Source organism: Thalia democratica, chromosome 4, assembly GCF_965202585.1.
Source record: "Thalia democratica chromosome 4, ktThaDemo2.hap1.1, whole genome shotgun sequence".
In the NCBI taxonomy this organism is placed as follows: Eukaryota; Metazoa; Chordata; class Thaliacea; order Salpida; family Salpidae; genus Thalia; species Thalia democratica.
Window position 1 is genome coordinate 15,158,227 of NC_139168.1, and position 16,479 is coordinate 15,174,705.

A 16,479-nucleotide genomic window follows, 5' to 3' on the forward strand; every position below is an offset into this window, starting at 1 on the left:
CGTTACATTCTAAAGTAAACATTATTTAGCATTCAAATGGAAAATATATTAATACAGGAATAAAATAAAGTTCTAAGCAAGTGGCTAAAAAACAAAAAAAAAATACGATCAATTGTTCCCAAAATTTGTTAATAGTTTTAAAATGTAAGTAAAATTAACAAAGTTATATATCAGTGTAAAACGCTTATTAATTTTTTTATTGTTTATCTTATCAATGATAGTAACAAAACAATGAAACTTGATTTTTGGCATTTTAACACCTATTTAATAAATAGTTCTTTTTAAATATCAATTAAAAATTGATGTTTAGTTTCAAGTTATATCATATACCTTTATAACAAAAAGCACCATTTTGAATAGAGCCTTAATACGTACAAAATAGGCTAAAAATGGTGAAAATTAAAGATCATAAATTAAAGAAATAAAAAAGCCTTCCAATATATTTAGGTAAACATGCAAACTTTATTATTAAAACAGATGACAATCACAACACTTACATACTTTGCTTGATGTTTTCAAAATATTAACCGAAACAAGTAACTATTTTAGCTTTTAGTTTTGTTTAAAGACAAAAACTTTGTAATTGCAACTTATTTCTCAAGTTCAGCCTACGTAAAATATCAAAAAAAGTTTAAAACATTTTGTTGAGGCAGCGGTGCCTGCACTCCTCGTACTCCCGCTTGCTCGCCCACATCTTCTTGAACGTGTCCAGCGCCGCCAGTATCGACCCGCCGATCCACGTCGAGTACAGCCGCTCCTGCGACGCCAGCATCTTTATCTTGACGTCCTTGGGAGCGACGTGCTTCACCTCGCTCAGCAGCCGGTCGCCGAAGCCCTTGACGAGGGTGGATCCCCCCGAGAGGACGATGTTCTGGTACATGCCCCTCCTCAGGTCCAGGTCGCACTTGGTGATGCTGTTGTTGAGCACCTCGTGGATGCCCACGCCCTCCTCCCCGATCAGGTTCGGGTTGAAGAGGATCTCCGGCGCCTTGTGCTTGGTCGAGCCGATCACGATGGACCTGCCGTCCGGCAGCATGTAGCTCTTCTTGTCCGTCTCGGTGTCCTCCTTCGAGTTCAATGACAGGTAGCACATCTTCTCCTTTATGTTCTTGACGATCTCCGACTCGGCGGAGGTTTTGAAGATGAAACCCTCCTTCCTCAGCAGCAGCTGCAGGTACCTGGTCACGTCTCTGCCCGCAATGTCGCTACGAATGATGGAATGGGGCAGGGAGAACCCCTCGTATATCGGCACGGCGTGGGTGACCCCGTCCCCGGAATCCAGCACCACGCCCGTGGTCCTGCCGGCCGCGTACAAGGACAGGACCGCCTGGATGGACACGTAGAAGGCCGGCACGTTGAAGGTCTCGAAGAAAATTTCAGCTGCCCGCTCCCTGTTCTGCCTGGGGTTGAGCGGTGCTTCGGTCAACAGGACGGGGTGGTCCTCCGGGTAGGTGTTGAGCTCGTCCTTGCTGTACACGTACTGCCACACCCGCTCCATGTCGTTCCAGTCCGTGACGATGCCGTGCTCCATGGGGTAGTGTATGCTCAGCAGGCCCCTGTGTTGTGGAACAATTGTAGGTCATTTTATTATGGTAAACAGATATGTCTGTTTATATTTATGTTTGGTTTCGTTTCAAAATATCATTGTGAATAAAATATGTAAATACAAGGAGTTTTATTCATGAAAAAGTTTAACAACTAAATTGAATCAATAACATTTTGAGAAGTTTTTCTTTACCTGTGCTGCTGCGCTTTCGAGCCGATGAAGGTGTCTCCGTCCAACGCGCCCGCCATCACCTTAAAGTAAATGCTTGACAAAAAATGCAAAAATTTGAAAAGTTATTACAGAGGTTTTAAGTTACAGAGTATGAATTGTTTTTAACATTCTAAAATAGATTTAAATAAGTTTGCTTTTTATCAAAAAAAAATAAAAACGTCTTTAAACTAATTTTGTAAGATATTACTCGACAGAAATTTAAAAGGATAAATTAAAACAAAAATTTATAAGAGAAGTTATTAAGTTACAGAGTATTTACTGTGCTGGATAATCTTTATATAATTTTAAAAAAAAGTTGTATTTTACCAAAAAAATTCAATTTTTCTTATAATATATTTTATAAAATCCTCACACCTTCTCGTGCTTGGGCCTGCCGATGTAGTTGTAGAAGTAGGACTTGGGAACCTGGTCCCCGGCGAACCCCGCCTTGATCATGCCCGACCCGTTGTCAATGACTACGGGCTGGTTGGCGATAACATCGTACGACTCCATATTGTGTTTGGTGGTTAAATGTATTAGTTACAAAAATCTGCTGGTATTTGAATTTTGCATTATATCTTTTTATTGGTTTTGTACAAATATAAACTCTTACTTTGTGTTTTAGTTAAGTTACAAATATTTCAAGACTTAAAAAACAAGACAGCAAAATTTTAGAAAAATTAGGAAATAAAAAAAAATCTTCAGTTATCAATTTTTTCAAAAGTAAGCTTTTTCACGCAGAAAAAACGAACATTTTCATATAAAAAAATGATATTCTAAAAATTCAATGAAAGTGCAAAATTAAAACAATCCAAAACCTTCTAGACCGATTTATTGGTAACTATTTAAACTCAAAAAATAAAGTACAGTTTTGAACTTTAATTTTAAGCATTAGGCTTTAATAAGTTTTATAACTTATTATTAATATATATTGATACAGTTACAAAATTTTAGTTCAATGGTGTCATAAAGTAGAAAAAAAATTAAACATGTTTAAAAAAAATAGGAAATGAATATTTTTTACAACATGATCTAAATAGTATACTCTTTCTAAAGTACCAAATAGTTTCTAATCATATAAAACTGCAGTATTATTCAAAGTATACAACAAATCATAGTTTAACATGGATCTATACAGAAAGTGCAAGCCAAAAAATAAAATAATAATTTCTAAAACATCTCTCCGCATGCAGTTCTTGAAAAGTTTTTTTTTAAATATATAGCCTAAATTTAACTACTTGAAGAAAATAAATGTAATTAATTGTAAATCATTACAATCATGTACTGAAAAATATTCATGCTAAAACACGGACTGTCATAAAAAAAATTTTATACCAAATACAACATTTATACTTATAAAACATGCAACAAGATAGTATAGTTACCAGGCGATGACATCGTACTATCAATAAATATTTAAAAAAATTAACAAAAATAATGCCTACTTTTTTTCTGATTGATATTTTTTTTAGAAGATTTTGTGTAAAAATTTAAATTTTGTTTTTATAACAAAAAATATACAAGCATTTAGTTAATTGGTTCAAATTACTAGATTAATAAAAACAAACACAAAAAAAATTTACAAGGATTGCCACTCACCCAAAAAAATCAGCCATAGTGACCAGACCAAAAACTAACTTAAGTCACTATAAACTAACATGTTACTAACAATTAATTTATTAAAAAGACTCACCTAAACTCAATAAAAATAATAAAATATGCTTGCACATTCCATGTCAGGATTTTTCAAACTCATTTAGTGGATTTATCACTTTTAAATACATGAATAAAATTCATAATCTAATATTAATATTAATATTTCAAATTTAACTATGTCATGTACAGTTTTTCAATTATGAAAATATTAGTAATAATGCTAATATTAGCTACATATAGAAAATAGTAACATTGAAATTAACAGTTTTAATAATATTGCAATTTTAAATGGTTTTTATACTTGTATCGCTTGTATAGAGTCTAATAAAAGGACTAGCAAAATAAAAAGTTCAAACAATTTAAAACATAACTAATTTTTTTTTTTTAATTATAATTTAAGCAAAGAAAATTTTTTTTTTCGCACACTTATGGCAATATAAGTCTTCTAGGCTAGCATTGTCGGTCAAGATGAGTGGCAACTTTAATAGCAGTAAAACATATTTTTAACGATTTGATTTTTTATTTATTATTTGTTAACTCTTAAAACAAGTTTAAAAAACCAATAATTCTAAGTTTAAGTGAAACTACAAGATTTGCAAAATTGAAAAAAATTAACTAGCTTTTAAATCTGAAAGCAAACAGAAAACATTATTGTATTAAGAATTTCGTATTAACAAATTTATAAATGTCAACTTACAGACGTAAGTTATTGATTGCAACATTATATTGATTTAGTATTTCTACATTAAAAAAAGGAATTTATTTTTTAATTATAAAAGAAATAAAAATCAGTTGCAATCTAATATTTTGATAAAAAATTAAAAATAAAATTTGTCAAGTAGATAAAAATTGCCCTTTTTTTGATTATTTACAACTTTTTGCTAAATAACTAAAAATAGGGAAATACTTTATGTTTAAATCATTCTATATTAGTACCTTTGTAAAATGTTTAAAACTTAAAGATTCAAAGTATAAAAGGTTTCAAAAGAATTCAAGCAGCATCAGGAGTACGCATGTGTAATCTGTGTTCTAAAAACAGTACGAGACAAAGAAAAGTGGTTATAATCGATGATTAAAAACACAACAAAAACGATCTTTACAGAGAATTTTACAAACAGTAGCAAGCAAAAAATTAAACAAGAAGTAACATCTGAACATCTTAATTTGATACAATTTTGTATATTCCAAAATAAATAGTGCCAATCTAGTTCTTAACATTATTCTCAACCTAGTTCATCATAAAAATCATCATCATCTTCGTATGAAGAAATCTTGCTGTTGTAAATAATTTCGGGGAGAAAGTAAGAGAGAAAAACCATCACCATGATGAAAGCAAAAAAAGTAAAAATTTTTTTTGTTGGTGTCATCTGATTGTTTGCCACTTCCCGATGCTCATCTGGCAACCTGGACACTGTGATTGGCTGAACATTCTGATGTTCTTCTGGCAACCTGGGTACTGTGATTGGCTGAACATTTCTGGCTTGCTGCATGGGTGGTGGTTGGTAAACACCACCTGGTGGCTGGTAAACTGTTTTATTTGTTTGAAAAACTGCCTGGTTGTAGGTGGGAGGTGGAGCGTAAGGTGGTGGCGGGTTTAGCGAGTCACTCGGTGGCGCTGTTGGGACTGCAGTGAAACGGCTGCTGTCCATCTTATTAACAAGATTACTGTCTACAAGATGCTGCAAAATAATTTTCATATGATATGAACTTTAAATTTTGAAATACATTACATTACAAATAGGTTTAACTTGAGTAATTCATTATTGATTAATGCATTTGTGCTAAGAAAGTTTGAAAAGTAATAAAACAGTTTTAGTAACTTTGAATCATATGTTATATGCTTGTTAAGTTTTTTTTTTCTGATACTTTCTCATAAAGTGTAAACAAAAACAATGTTAGTATACTTTTTATTATAAATATTTAATACAATTTTTATAAAACTTTAATGTTAACTATTTTGTTTTGATTGGTAACGTTAAAGTTAAAAACAAAAAAGTTGAATGAGATTATTTGTATCAATTAATGAAGTTCTAGACTGAGGTTTGGTAAAATAAGCCATATGAGTAAGTTAGGGGAAATAAGCTACAAAGGGGTTGATGAGGGGCATTACTGGTAAGGCGGCAACATTACTTACACATTCTAGGGTTTGAAATAAAGTGCAAAAAAGTATTAGATATATTTCACTAGAAATTTCTACTAGTTGACAAAATTCTACTAGCTAACATATATATAATACAAATTAGACCTGTGTAAGTATTGGACTAGCTATACTTATATAAAATATTTTTTTACAGTAATCGTTTCTTTTTGTTGTATATTGATTCATTTTTATCAGCAAATGCTATTTAGATACTTGTTTATGACTAAAAACTATAATTTTATGATTCAGAACAAATCAATTGATGATGTCTGTAAAAAACTTGTTGGATGACAATGTTTCATGTGATCAAGTGTTGGCTGATCATTGGTGGAATATGATACTTGCAGGAAAAACAAAGTTGTGCTTAATCCAGAAAAACATTATGTGCACAAAAACAAAAGATTATGCTAAGTTTACCGATACTTAATCTGGAACAAAGTAACAGAAGAGTTTTACCAAAGCTATATTTTATGTGCGTAAGTCCATAACAGGTGATAAAGATACTTTTTATAATTAAGAAAATTTGAAATTTTTTATTTAAAAAAAGGTAAATTATCAACTAAGGCCATAAGGGGTCCAAGATTTTTTACATAAATTTAAATTTGTTCTTAATCGAAAGCTTAATGTATGTACAGTGTTATACTCCAGGGTTGCCAAGTGTTTTTGATAAATTTCTTTCAGTTTTCTAACTTTTATTTGGTTTTTGAAAGTATAAGTTTTTGGGTCTATTTTCAGTTTAATATGAAGTTCAAGGAAAAAACTATGTTAGATAGTATTAAAACATTAAAAAGATACTTTAAATCTTTATTAAATTAATTTAAAAAAAAAAATTAAGGATAAAAACTAAAATTATATCTATGATAGACATTTTTTGTCAAATAAAAAAAAAAGATTTTTTCTAGCCTAAACTGTCAAATTTCAGATTTTTGACAACCCTTATACTCTTCACACAACAAAAAAAAATAAAGATAGTCAGAAAATTTGTATTAAGTTTATGATACAAGCATAAATTGAAGATATTTTTTATGACCTATTTTCTTAGATAAAAATAAAACTACATTTTTTAACCAACCTACCTCCAATTTTTTTCAGAAAATTTCTTGCAGTATTTATTCTTAAATAATTTTTTTTAATGAAAAATAAATTTTATATAATAAGAAGTCTTCTTTTTTTTTTTGTTAAAATAAAAAGGTGTTTTGTTAAAGTTTTAAAAGAATATTTCTGAAAATAACAAAAGTTTTATGAAGATGAGATAAAGAAGGATTGAAAACAGTTTCTTAATTATAACAGATAATATAATATTCCTAAGTAGCCATTTTAGCTTGCATCTTCTTTAATAAACTTTTAAAATTTTCCAATTTAAGTTTTTTATCTCTCAAAAACAAATTGAAATTAAAAAGTACTGTAGAAAGCAGCTTGTATTTATCAGGGTTCATGCGCGAATTTTTTTTTATTTAGCCTGACTGAGACCAATTTAGCCTGACATTTTCTTAAAGTAAGGAAAATCCTCTTTAGAAGTCATTTTAGGTATTGGGTAGTCTTGATTAGTACTACTGTAGTCACCAACTTCAATCAGCTTTATCTCAAAATATTTTGAGCTTTAAAAATCTGCAAAAAGCAACTCATAGCTTAGTTACAACTCAATAAAATACGACTAAATTGTAAAAAAGGTGATTGACCCCCCTATGCCCTTAACATAACAAATTCAGTGATAAGTTTTAAAATAAGTGTTATATCTAATGTACAACTAATGTAAAAATTTAATATATATTACAAACACAATTGTTCAATTTAATTAACACTAAGTAAAAACATAACCAGAAGATTTATAATAAAACGACGCGCATTGTTGTGTTTTATTAAAATTTAAAATGAAACACTTACAGTTACACAAGTATTAAAATTCAAACAAACAGCCAAGTTATTGAACTAAACTGTAATGTTTAAACTGTAGTTTTTTATGAATTTTCATAATTATGACGTATATAACCTACTCAAAACAAAATAATGAAGATTCTTAAAAATTTTAGAGATTCAACAAAATTTTACAAATACTCACTGATTTTGTCTTTAATAACTAAATCTTCATTTAGAAATAAATTCACATCTCAATTTTATATTAAAAAGATTTCTCAACTTATTTTTATCAAAATTTTTCAAGCATTTGAACTGAGAAAAACTGAGATTCTCAAATTTTTAATCAAAAAAACTGATTTAGCCTGACGTTTTTCAACCTTTTTCAAAAAAACTGATTTAGTCTGACTTAGCCTGATTTAGCCTGACGCGCACAAACCCTGATTTATAAATATAAAATATCAACATTAAACAAAAAAATTACTCATTAGCCTTAAATAGTTTATTAACTTATGCTTAGTAGTCTGCTACTTTTGCAAGGAACCTGTTAACTCTTTAATCTAAAAATTCAAAATAAAAAATGTTACTTTTAACCTACAGAAACTACATAGACATGTAAAAACTTTAATTTTGTATAGCTTTACCTGTACTTAAAGCAAGTCAATAATATTTTATATTAAGGTAATGTAAATAGATTAGGTAACCAAAAAGTTATATATTAATTAATTGTATTTAAGGGGATGGTTAAATATGCACAAAGGGCAGTCATTTTTGCATGAGAGTAAAGAAGAAAATGTATATTTCAAAAATTATATATAGCTATTAGTAAAAAAATTACCAATAGTAAGGGTTAGAGGTTACATTAATAGTAAAAATATATTTATAAAAAAATTATAAAAATAGATTTAACAAATAAAACAAAATTAATAATAAAACTAATTTACCAACTAAGGGTAAGGGTTAAAAGTTATAATGTAAAAATAAAAGTAAAGAAAAAAATGTTAAAAAGTAAAAAGGAAGAAAATAAATTTATTGACTATAAGGGTTTGAGTTTTGGGAAACAGTGATAGTAAAAAATCTAAAAAACAAACAAATTAATAAAAAAAATAACCTGTACAAAAGTGGGGGATGTCAAATATGCACAAAAGTTCACTTTTACACAAAGACACTTTTCCACATATTAATTTTTTTTTTGTGTTTTTTGAAAAAAATTACTTTTTGTACAAAATTAAGCCTTTGTGCAAAAAAGTCCTATTGTACATATTTAAGGGTAATAGAGGAGTGGGACATATTTAAAACAACATTAGATCTTATAAGAAAACTTAAAGTACAAACTACAATCCAGTTTTTATAGAATAAAAAAAACTTATTTAAATTTTGAGGTATTGTAATTTTTATAAAAAGTTTCCAATACAAATGTATGAATCGCAAGTTTTTTATGATCAATTTCTCGAAATTTCAAAAATTACTAAAAATATATCCTTATCTTCATTTTTTGAGTTAGAGATTTTAAACTTTCAGGAAACGTTCATTTTTATAGTTTAAAAGACTTTGAATGTTGCAATTTTAAAATTATTAAAAAATAAAATTCTAATAAAAAAGGGGTTTTATTTTAACAATATTTTTTTTAATTAAAAAAATACTTATAAGTGCATTAAATCTTTTTATATATTTAATAATAGACTTTCTGTGAAAGTTTGAAGAAGATTGCTTATAAAATAAAGGAGAAGGTAGATTTTTACTGAAAAGGTCTGTTTTTGTGTTTTTAGTTTGCTCCTTCCATTAGGAACCTATTGGCCTCCATTAAGAACCTATTGAGGTCACCGACTTTAATCACTCATATCTCAAAAATTACTTGGAAGTTTTTCAAGTGGTTAAAAATTTCTGATAGCTCAGATAAAACTCTATAAAATAAGATCAACTTGTAAAAGTTAAGGTGGATCCCCTAACGCCCTTAACCCTTTGTATAAAAATTTCTACACACATTTTTGACCTGTTCTACAAAAGTGCAAATTTTACAACTAATGGTTTTAAAAAAATTTTAATACATTAAAAATCTAACAAAAAAAAATTATAAATGAATAATTTCTAAATATTTTTCCATTTGTTTAAATTTATACATAAAAAAAAATTGTTTCTTGGAAAAATTAAAAAGTAATCAACAACATTATCTTCTAATCAAATAAAAATTAATCATAGATTAAACAGAGCCAATACTTTTATTTCACTAATATACAAAGAAAAGTTAACTATTTAAAAACAATAAAAAGTTTATTTATTTATATTCAAAAATTTGATTCTGACTAGTTTTAGTTTCATTTTATAAATACTAAAACTAATTTATTATATAAAAACTAATATAAACTTAAGTATTTTTGATGGATATTTACAAACTTACTAGATGCTTTTTTTCAATAACTATGATAAATTTATTTTATAATATTAAAAGTGGGTTTTCACATATGTACTTATTCTAATACTAACTACATATTTTGAAACTTTGTAAAAACTACAAACTAAAACAAAAATGTTTTTGTAATTTGTATTTTTTTATAAAGTTTGTCTATGATTTAAGATAAGTGTTCATCATTAGGTTATCCAGTTTATTACAAATTTATAGTAGGTTTAACTAATTCCTAATATATATGATATTTTGCGACAATTAATAAAAAAAATTGGAAATTGAAGTTAAAGCTCTTTTTATATACAAATTTAGCCTACAAAATTTCATTCAGTAAATATAATGTTCTATTAGTGTTTATTATCAAGCTTTAATTGTTAATGATATAACTTGTTAACAAATTTATTAAATAATTTTATTTATAGTGCCGTCATTTTTTTACCAGTTTTTGTTAGTTTTTTGGTTCTTCATAGAAAACTTAAACTCTGTAATGTCTCTGTAAATGTTTGCTTTGATTTCCAAAAATTTATTGTCACTGAGGATCTCATCAACTTATTAATAGAGTGAAAAATTGCTTTATACTTATAAATAAATTATTATTCAAGTACTTAAGGGCAGAGGAATGTAAATAAATATTTTTTCACAATTTAGTTGTAATTAATTGAGTTTTAACTAAGCTACAAGTTGCATTTTGAAAATTTCAAAAATTTAAAATAGTTTTTAAGATAGAGACGGAAAAAGTTGGAGCAATAGTATGTTGCTTATGAAAGACGCAAACTAAAACCACAGAAAAAGACTATTTCACTAATATTTTATCTTTTTTTACGTTTTTGAGATAATTATATTAAACTTTCATAAAATGTTCCTTGCTAAATTTAAAAAAAAAGTAAAATTTTATAAAAATAAAACTGTTTAAAAAAAAATTAAAAAACAAAAATTTTATAGAAAAAAAACAAACAAACAAAAGCTTTTATTTTGATTTTGGTCATAATTTTTTTTTTTAATCTTGTTCCAACGGACAGAATTTTCTAAATATTGCAAATTTCCTGAAAGTTTGAGGTATATATCTTAAAAAACGTAGGATTTTTAGTGATTTTTAGTTATTTGCTGTTTTTTTTTCCCGTCCATAAGAAACATATTGTAGTGTACAACTTTGACTGGCTATATCTCAAAAATTTGTTTGAATTTTTTAAATTAGTAAAAAGCATCTTGTAGCCTAAGTTAAAACTCTATAAAACAAGATTAAACTGTGAAAATAGGTAATTTACGCCCATATGCTCTTAAATTTTTATTTTCAGATTTCTTAAAAATTCTTTTCAACAGAATTTTTTAATTGTGCAAGGAATATTTCCTGAAAGTTTAAGGTATTTATCTCAAAAAACGTAGGAAAAGATAATTTTTTTGTGAAATAGTCTTCTACTGCAGTTTTGGTTTTCACCTCCCCTATAAGGAACCTACTGTTGCTTCCGACTTTAAACTACAATTTCTTAGAAACTTATTTGAATTTTTCAAATCTGTTAAAAGCATCTTGTAGCTGAGTTGAAACTCTATATAATAAGATCATTGTGTAAAAAGTGATTTAATCACCTTTATGCCCTTAACTTCAAAGTTCTAAAATACTAACAAAACTTTAATAAAAAGTGTTAAACATGTAGTAATATGAAGCCAAACATTTAAGATTTACATGTATTTTTATTAAAAACATATTCAAAATTTAATGTATAAAACAAAAAGTATTTAATTTTATATTTTTTCAGATATGACTACCCTGATCTGTTAAGTATGATTTCATTCAGATTTATAGGTTTATGACTTTATAAGATTAATAAATAAATAACCTTAAACCTTTATTGAGTAATTTCATTTTTCTTTGTATTTATACTTTACAAATTTGGCTACTTTAGCATTATGACCATAGGGAGGGGTAAAACACTTTTTTTTTTGAAAGTTAGTCTTAAATTTTATTAAAGCTACCAATTACTCTTTACTGCTAATTTAAATTTAAATCAATTTTAAAAATATAAGCAATCAAGCTTAGAAAGTTCTATAGTTTCTTCACGGGATGTGCACACTAAAAAAACAAAAATAGACAATTTCACTATAGATCTATCTCCTCTATTCATTTTTTTAACAACTGTTTTAAAACTTTCTAAGAGGAACTTATGAACATTAAAAAAGAAACGTACTTTTTAATTTATATACATAACTTTTTTTTATAAATAGCTAAGAAATAAATCTTTTTTTTTCTACTTTTATTTATAATTTTTTTATAAGTATTTCTTTTTTTAAATTTGTTTGTTTGTAATAATGAAAAAAATATTTGCTGAATTTTGAAGTGTGGGAGGAGATAGATTTTTAATTCAAACTATTTGAATGTGTGAATTTTAAAAAACCAGATAACATCAGTCTTAAATATTTTTAATTCCATATGGTTGTATCAGATTTTTTTATAAAACTGTTTATACCTAAAGAGTTGATTAACTTTTATTATTCATACATAAAAGGTCAGTGGCCACCATTATAGTACATACAGGGTGGCCACTGATTTTAGAGAATTTCTTCTAGGTTTTTGATAGTACACATTTTTGGGTCTATTTTTGGTTTAAAATTTAGTTCAAGGTAAAAAACTGTGTTAATTAACAACATTGAGAGATTCTGTAAAGCTACAATAAATGTGTTTTTTCATAGAATTTTTTTTTTGATGATAATTTTTTTTTATCCATGTGATAGACTGTTTGTGTCAAATCGAAGTTGTCTCAACATTGTTTAAAATTTGAGGTTTCTCTAGGTATTTTTGTGATTTTTGTTCAAAATTACAGGTTATTTTTTTCAAATTTCTCGAATTTAAGGTTTTTTTGGAATAAATTGTCAAATTCCAGGTTATTTGGTCACCCTGTGTATGCTCTTAGCTTTAAAATACAAACCAGTCTTATTACTGTGAAAGTGTTGAATCCCCCCTTATTCCCTTATCTATATGTACTAAATATAGAAACTAACATTTTTAAAGCTCAAAATATAAATCTGTAAAATACTGTTTATTGCACATATAAAATGAATTTACCATTAGATTTATAGTCAATTAAGTAAAAAATTCAGATACAAACACATAGAGCAAAATTATACATTGCCAATTTTCTTTAAAATCTACCTTCTCCATCATTTCTAAACAATCATTTAGGATTTTTAGGAAGTGTTCTTTTCATATAAAATAAAATTTAATCTATTTTACACCAACAGTAAAAAAAAATTGAATGTTTTTGAATTTATTTAAGTTTTATACAATTCTTACAATACAACTGCTTTTTATAAAGTAAAGATTAGACTAAGAAAGTTTGTAGCAAAATATATAAACTCTAAATGAAGTATTTTCAATAAAACAGTCTTTTTTGAATAGTTATGTGAAACCTCAAAAAACTTGAAATAAGAAAACTTAAATAATAAGAACTTTCAAAACTTTATTCACAGTTTAAATTATTAAAAACCAGCTTAAGTTATTAAGGGCATAGGGGTCATTAAATAACTTTTCATACAACTTGATCTTATTTTAAAGTTTTTACTAAGCTACATAATGCACTTCACATATTAAAATTTAAAGTTATTATTTGGGATAAAGTTTCAAAATTGGTGCCTTACTGAAGGAGCAAACTTAAACAAGGAAAAAAAGACTACTTCATTAAAAATATATCTACTCCTACGTTTTTTGAGATAGCTACCTCAAATATTTAGGAAGTGATTAAGAAAAATTTTTTTAAACAAAGTTAGAGAAAATAAATAAAAGATAAAAATTTTATGACAAAAAAAACTTTTTTTTTTCTATAAAACTTATATTTCAATTTTTTTTAAATTCTGTTTTGAAAAAATGTTATAATATTGCAAGGAACGTTTCCTGATAGTTTGAGGTAATTATCTCAAAAAACTTAGTACAGGATAGATATTTTTCAACTGAAAAAAAATTCCCTTGGTGACAGTCATTTGGCAAACACTGAGATTAAAATCTCAACACTGAAAACCACAAAGTGTGGGAAAATCATGAAGCTCAAATCCCCAAGCAAGTACCTGCCGACACTCCAACAAAAAAATCATCAACAATCCATTCATGTGATCACTGCCAACAGTATCTCTGCTATAGTAACAATCACTTCTAAAATATAGTAATTATTATACCTGATGTATATTTAGATTCTTTATGTTTTACATTCCATTTATATCAGGGGTCGGCAAATGCAGTCCTCAAAGTTAAAATCTGCTACCAGCAAGCTCCTTTTTAAAAGGAGCTTGTTCAAATGCCAAAAATGTACATTTTAAAAACAACAAAACTTATATTTTTCGTATTAAAAACTAACAGGTATGCTCTTACTTTAACGAATACTCTTTATTAGTGCTTAAATTATCATATTATTGATCTTAAATAATATTTTTCTACCAATTACTGAGCTTTTTTTAAATGAATGCAGTCCTCCTCAATGGTTACTTTCTAAATATTGCGGCCAGCGAGCAATTTTCCTAAGAAAAGTGGCTCTTGAGTTGCATAAGGCTGCCGACTACTGATTTATATTAACTAAATAATTATAAACATTTTAGATTTTTATTATATTTGGGTGTGATTATGCAAAAGATTCTTTAACAAAGTTTTACATTATATCCATAACAAACGTGCATCCATTTAATATTACAGTTTCGCCCTTTTTTCAAAACAAATAAGTTATGATTTCAAAACCAGTATTTGTATTGAAAAATTTAGTAAAGAGTAGTTCAAGTCAATAAATAAATAGAAATGCAGAAAAACTTTTTATCATTTCTAACTTAGTATAACTTTAAAAAATATTAATTTCCATGAGTCAAAGTATGTTTAAGTAGCGCTATGCCATCATAGTTTTCATTGACGAATTAAAGAAACGGACTCATATCTGCAAAGCAGAGCCGTTATATACATGGTTTTATTAAACTTAAAAATCTCATTTTCATGTTTATTTTTCTTTTATTTATCAAAATTAGTAGCTTATTTATTTGAGTGTATAATTCGTAGCATTTACAAACGACCTGGATGACTTTATGAACACTGAAAGAAAAAATTCAAATTAAAAAAGTAGTTTTTGCATTCGCGTTTAATTTTATAAAGACAAAACATTTTTTAAACTAATAAACTATGCTTTATTACACTTTTGTTAAACTTTTTTTAGAACAAACTGTTCTGTTGCAAAGCATAGCAATGAAAAAAATAATTTAACCTAAGCGAGCTGTTGTTTTCCTACATTAAGTCGATTGTTTTTCATCATGCTACAAACAGGGTCGTAAATTTGACCACGCAGCCGGTTCGAACAATTGCTGTACTGATTCTAACTTTATTTTAATTGTAATTGGACTTCCCATATTTATTTCCATAAACATCCCTATTTCGTATAAGCTATAAGCTTTTATTGCAAATAATTTCAAGTTTTCTCCCTTTCAAACCCCTTAATTATTAACAGCCCCCCATTTCGACCCAGATGGAGCCATATTGAAGTGAAATATACAAATAAATTTTTGAAAATATATTTTTGTCGAGTATAGTAACAAATTAATTAATATTTCATTCATTTAAAAAGATATAACATACATTACGTAATTAACAAGTAACTGGTATTTTACTCTATTTGTGACGAACTCCGAATAAAAATATTTAGATAATTGGTAATGAGCAAAATGTTGTATATTAATAAAATACTCACAGTTTTCTAAACATCTTAACCATTTTATAGTTTTAGAAAACTTGCGAAAAATCCTAAACTGTAACTTAAACAAAAGAGAGCGTTGAAAATTATTGTAACATTTTACGTTAGAAAGTTAATCGTATATATAAGTAAATAACAAGATACTCACAAATTATACATACAAGTATTTATTTAAATAAAAACTATATTCAATTTTATTGTTCACGTAATGTAAACTTTGTTTAATTTTTATAATCTTGGTACTTTAACAAACGATCCGCCTGAAACATTTTCAACACAATTGTAGCTGTGTTTTGACCATTCCTGTTTGTCTGCATCATAAAGCCAAAACACCGGCCTATTAAAATCCTTAAACACAGCAAGTTCACTTCCGATTGGAAACATATTGACTTTAATAAACATTGAGTTATCTACTGAGGTATAGGACTTTTTTATAAGAGCAAACTTGTTGCACGTGGAATCGAAAACTTCAAAACTCTCGGCTGTGTTACCACCAAACACAAACAATTTGTTTTTTATAGAAACACAGTTGTGAGCACTTCTACCATCAACCATGTTTGGCAAGTAAGTCCATGCATCAGCTGTATGGTCGTATGCCTCAACAGTGTTTAATAACCCGGCATACCCCCATCCACCACAGACTACGACCATTTCTTCAAAAACAGCTGAAGACGCCTCGTGTCTAAGTTCAATTGTTCTCGAAATTTCACTCCACTGTCTACTTGCTGTATTGAATTTCATGCAATGATTGGTCATTTGCATTGTAAATCCTCCCAAGACATAAACGCTGTCTATGAAGGAACACGTGCAAAAACCTGCGCGACAATCATACATTCGAGCGATCACTTCCCAACTATTAGTTACAGGTGAATATTTTTCAACAGGCATTATTTTGTTCCATTCTATATCAAAACCACCAAAAACGTAAACTTCACCTTTTATGTAAAATGCTTCAGAGAAT

The 16,479-nt window shown here is 27.6% G+C and overlaps 1 protein-coding gene across 1 annotated transcript; it reads right to left on the reverse strand.

Annotated features, from left to right (window-relative positions):
• Nucleotides 1–87: 87 nt before the first annotated feature.
• On the reverse strand, nt 88–3,547 carry LOC145834717 (alpha-centractin-like). Its single transcript, XM_082942219.1, has 4 exons — nt 3,450–3,547; nt 2,132–2,306; nt 1,739–1,797; nt 88–1,556 (listed from the first exon to the last, which is right to left on the reverse strand). The coding sequence occupies exons 2-4, from the start codon at nt 2,267–2,269 to the stop codon at nt 632–634; spliced, it is 1,122 nt and encodes a 373-aa protein (XP_082798345.1). The 5' UTR covers nt 2,270–2,306; nt 3,450–3,547; the 3' UTR covers nt 88–631.
• Nucleotides 3,548–16,479: the final 12,932 nt, after the last annotated feature.

Coding starts and splice junctions, on each gene's coding strand:
- LOC145834717 (XM_082942219.1), bottom strand. CDS start 2,269: ATGGAGTCGTACGATGTTATCGCCAACCAGCCCGTAGTCATTGACAAC. Junction 1,798..2,131: donor GCAGGCCCAAGCACGAGAAG/GTGTGAGGATTT, acceptor ATTTACTTTAAG/GTGATGGCGGGCGCGTTGGA. Junction 1,557..1,738: donor TCGAAAGCGCAGCAGCACAG/GTAAAGAAAAAC, acceptor TCCACAACACAG/GGGCCTGCTGAGCATACACT.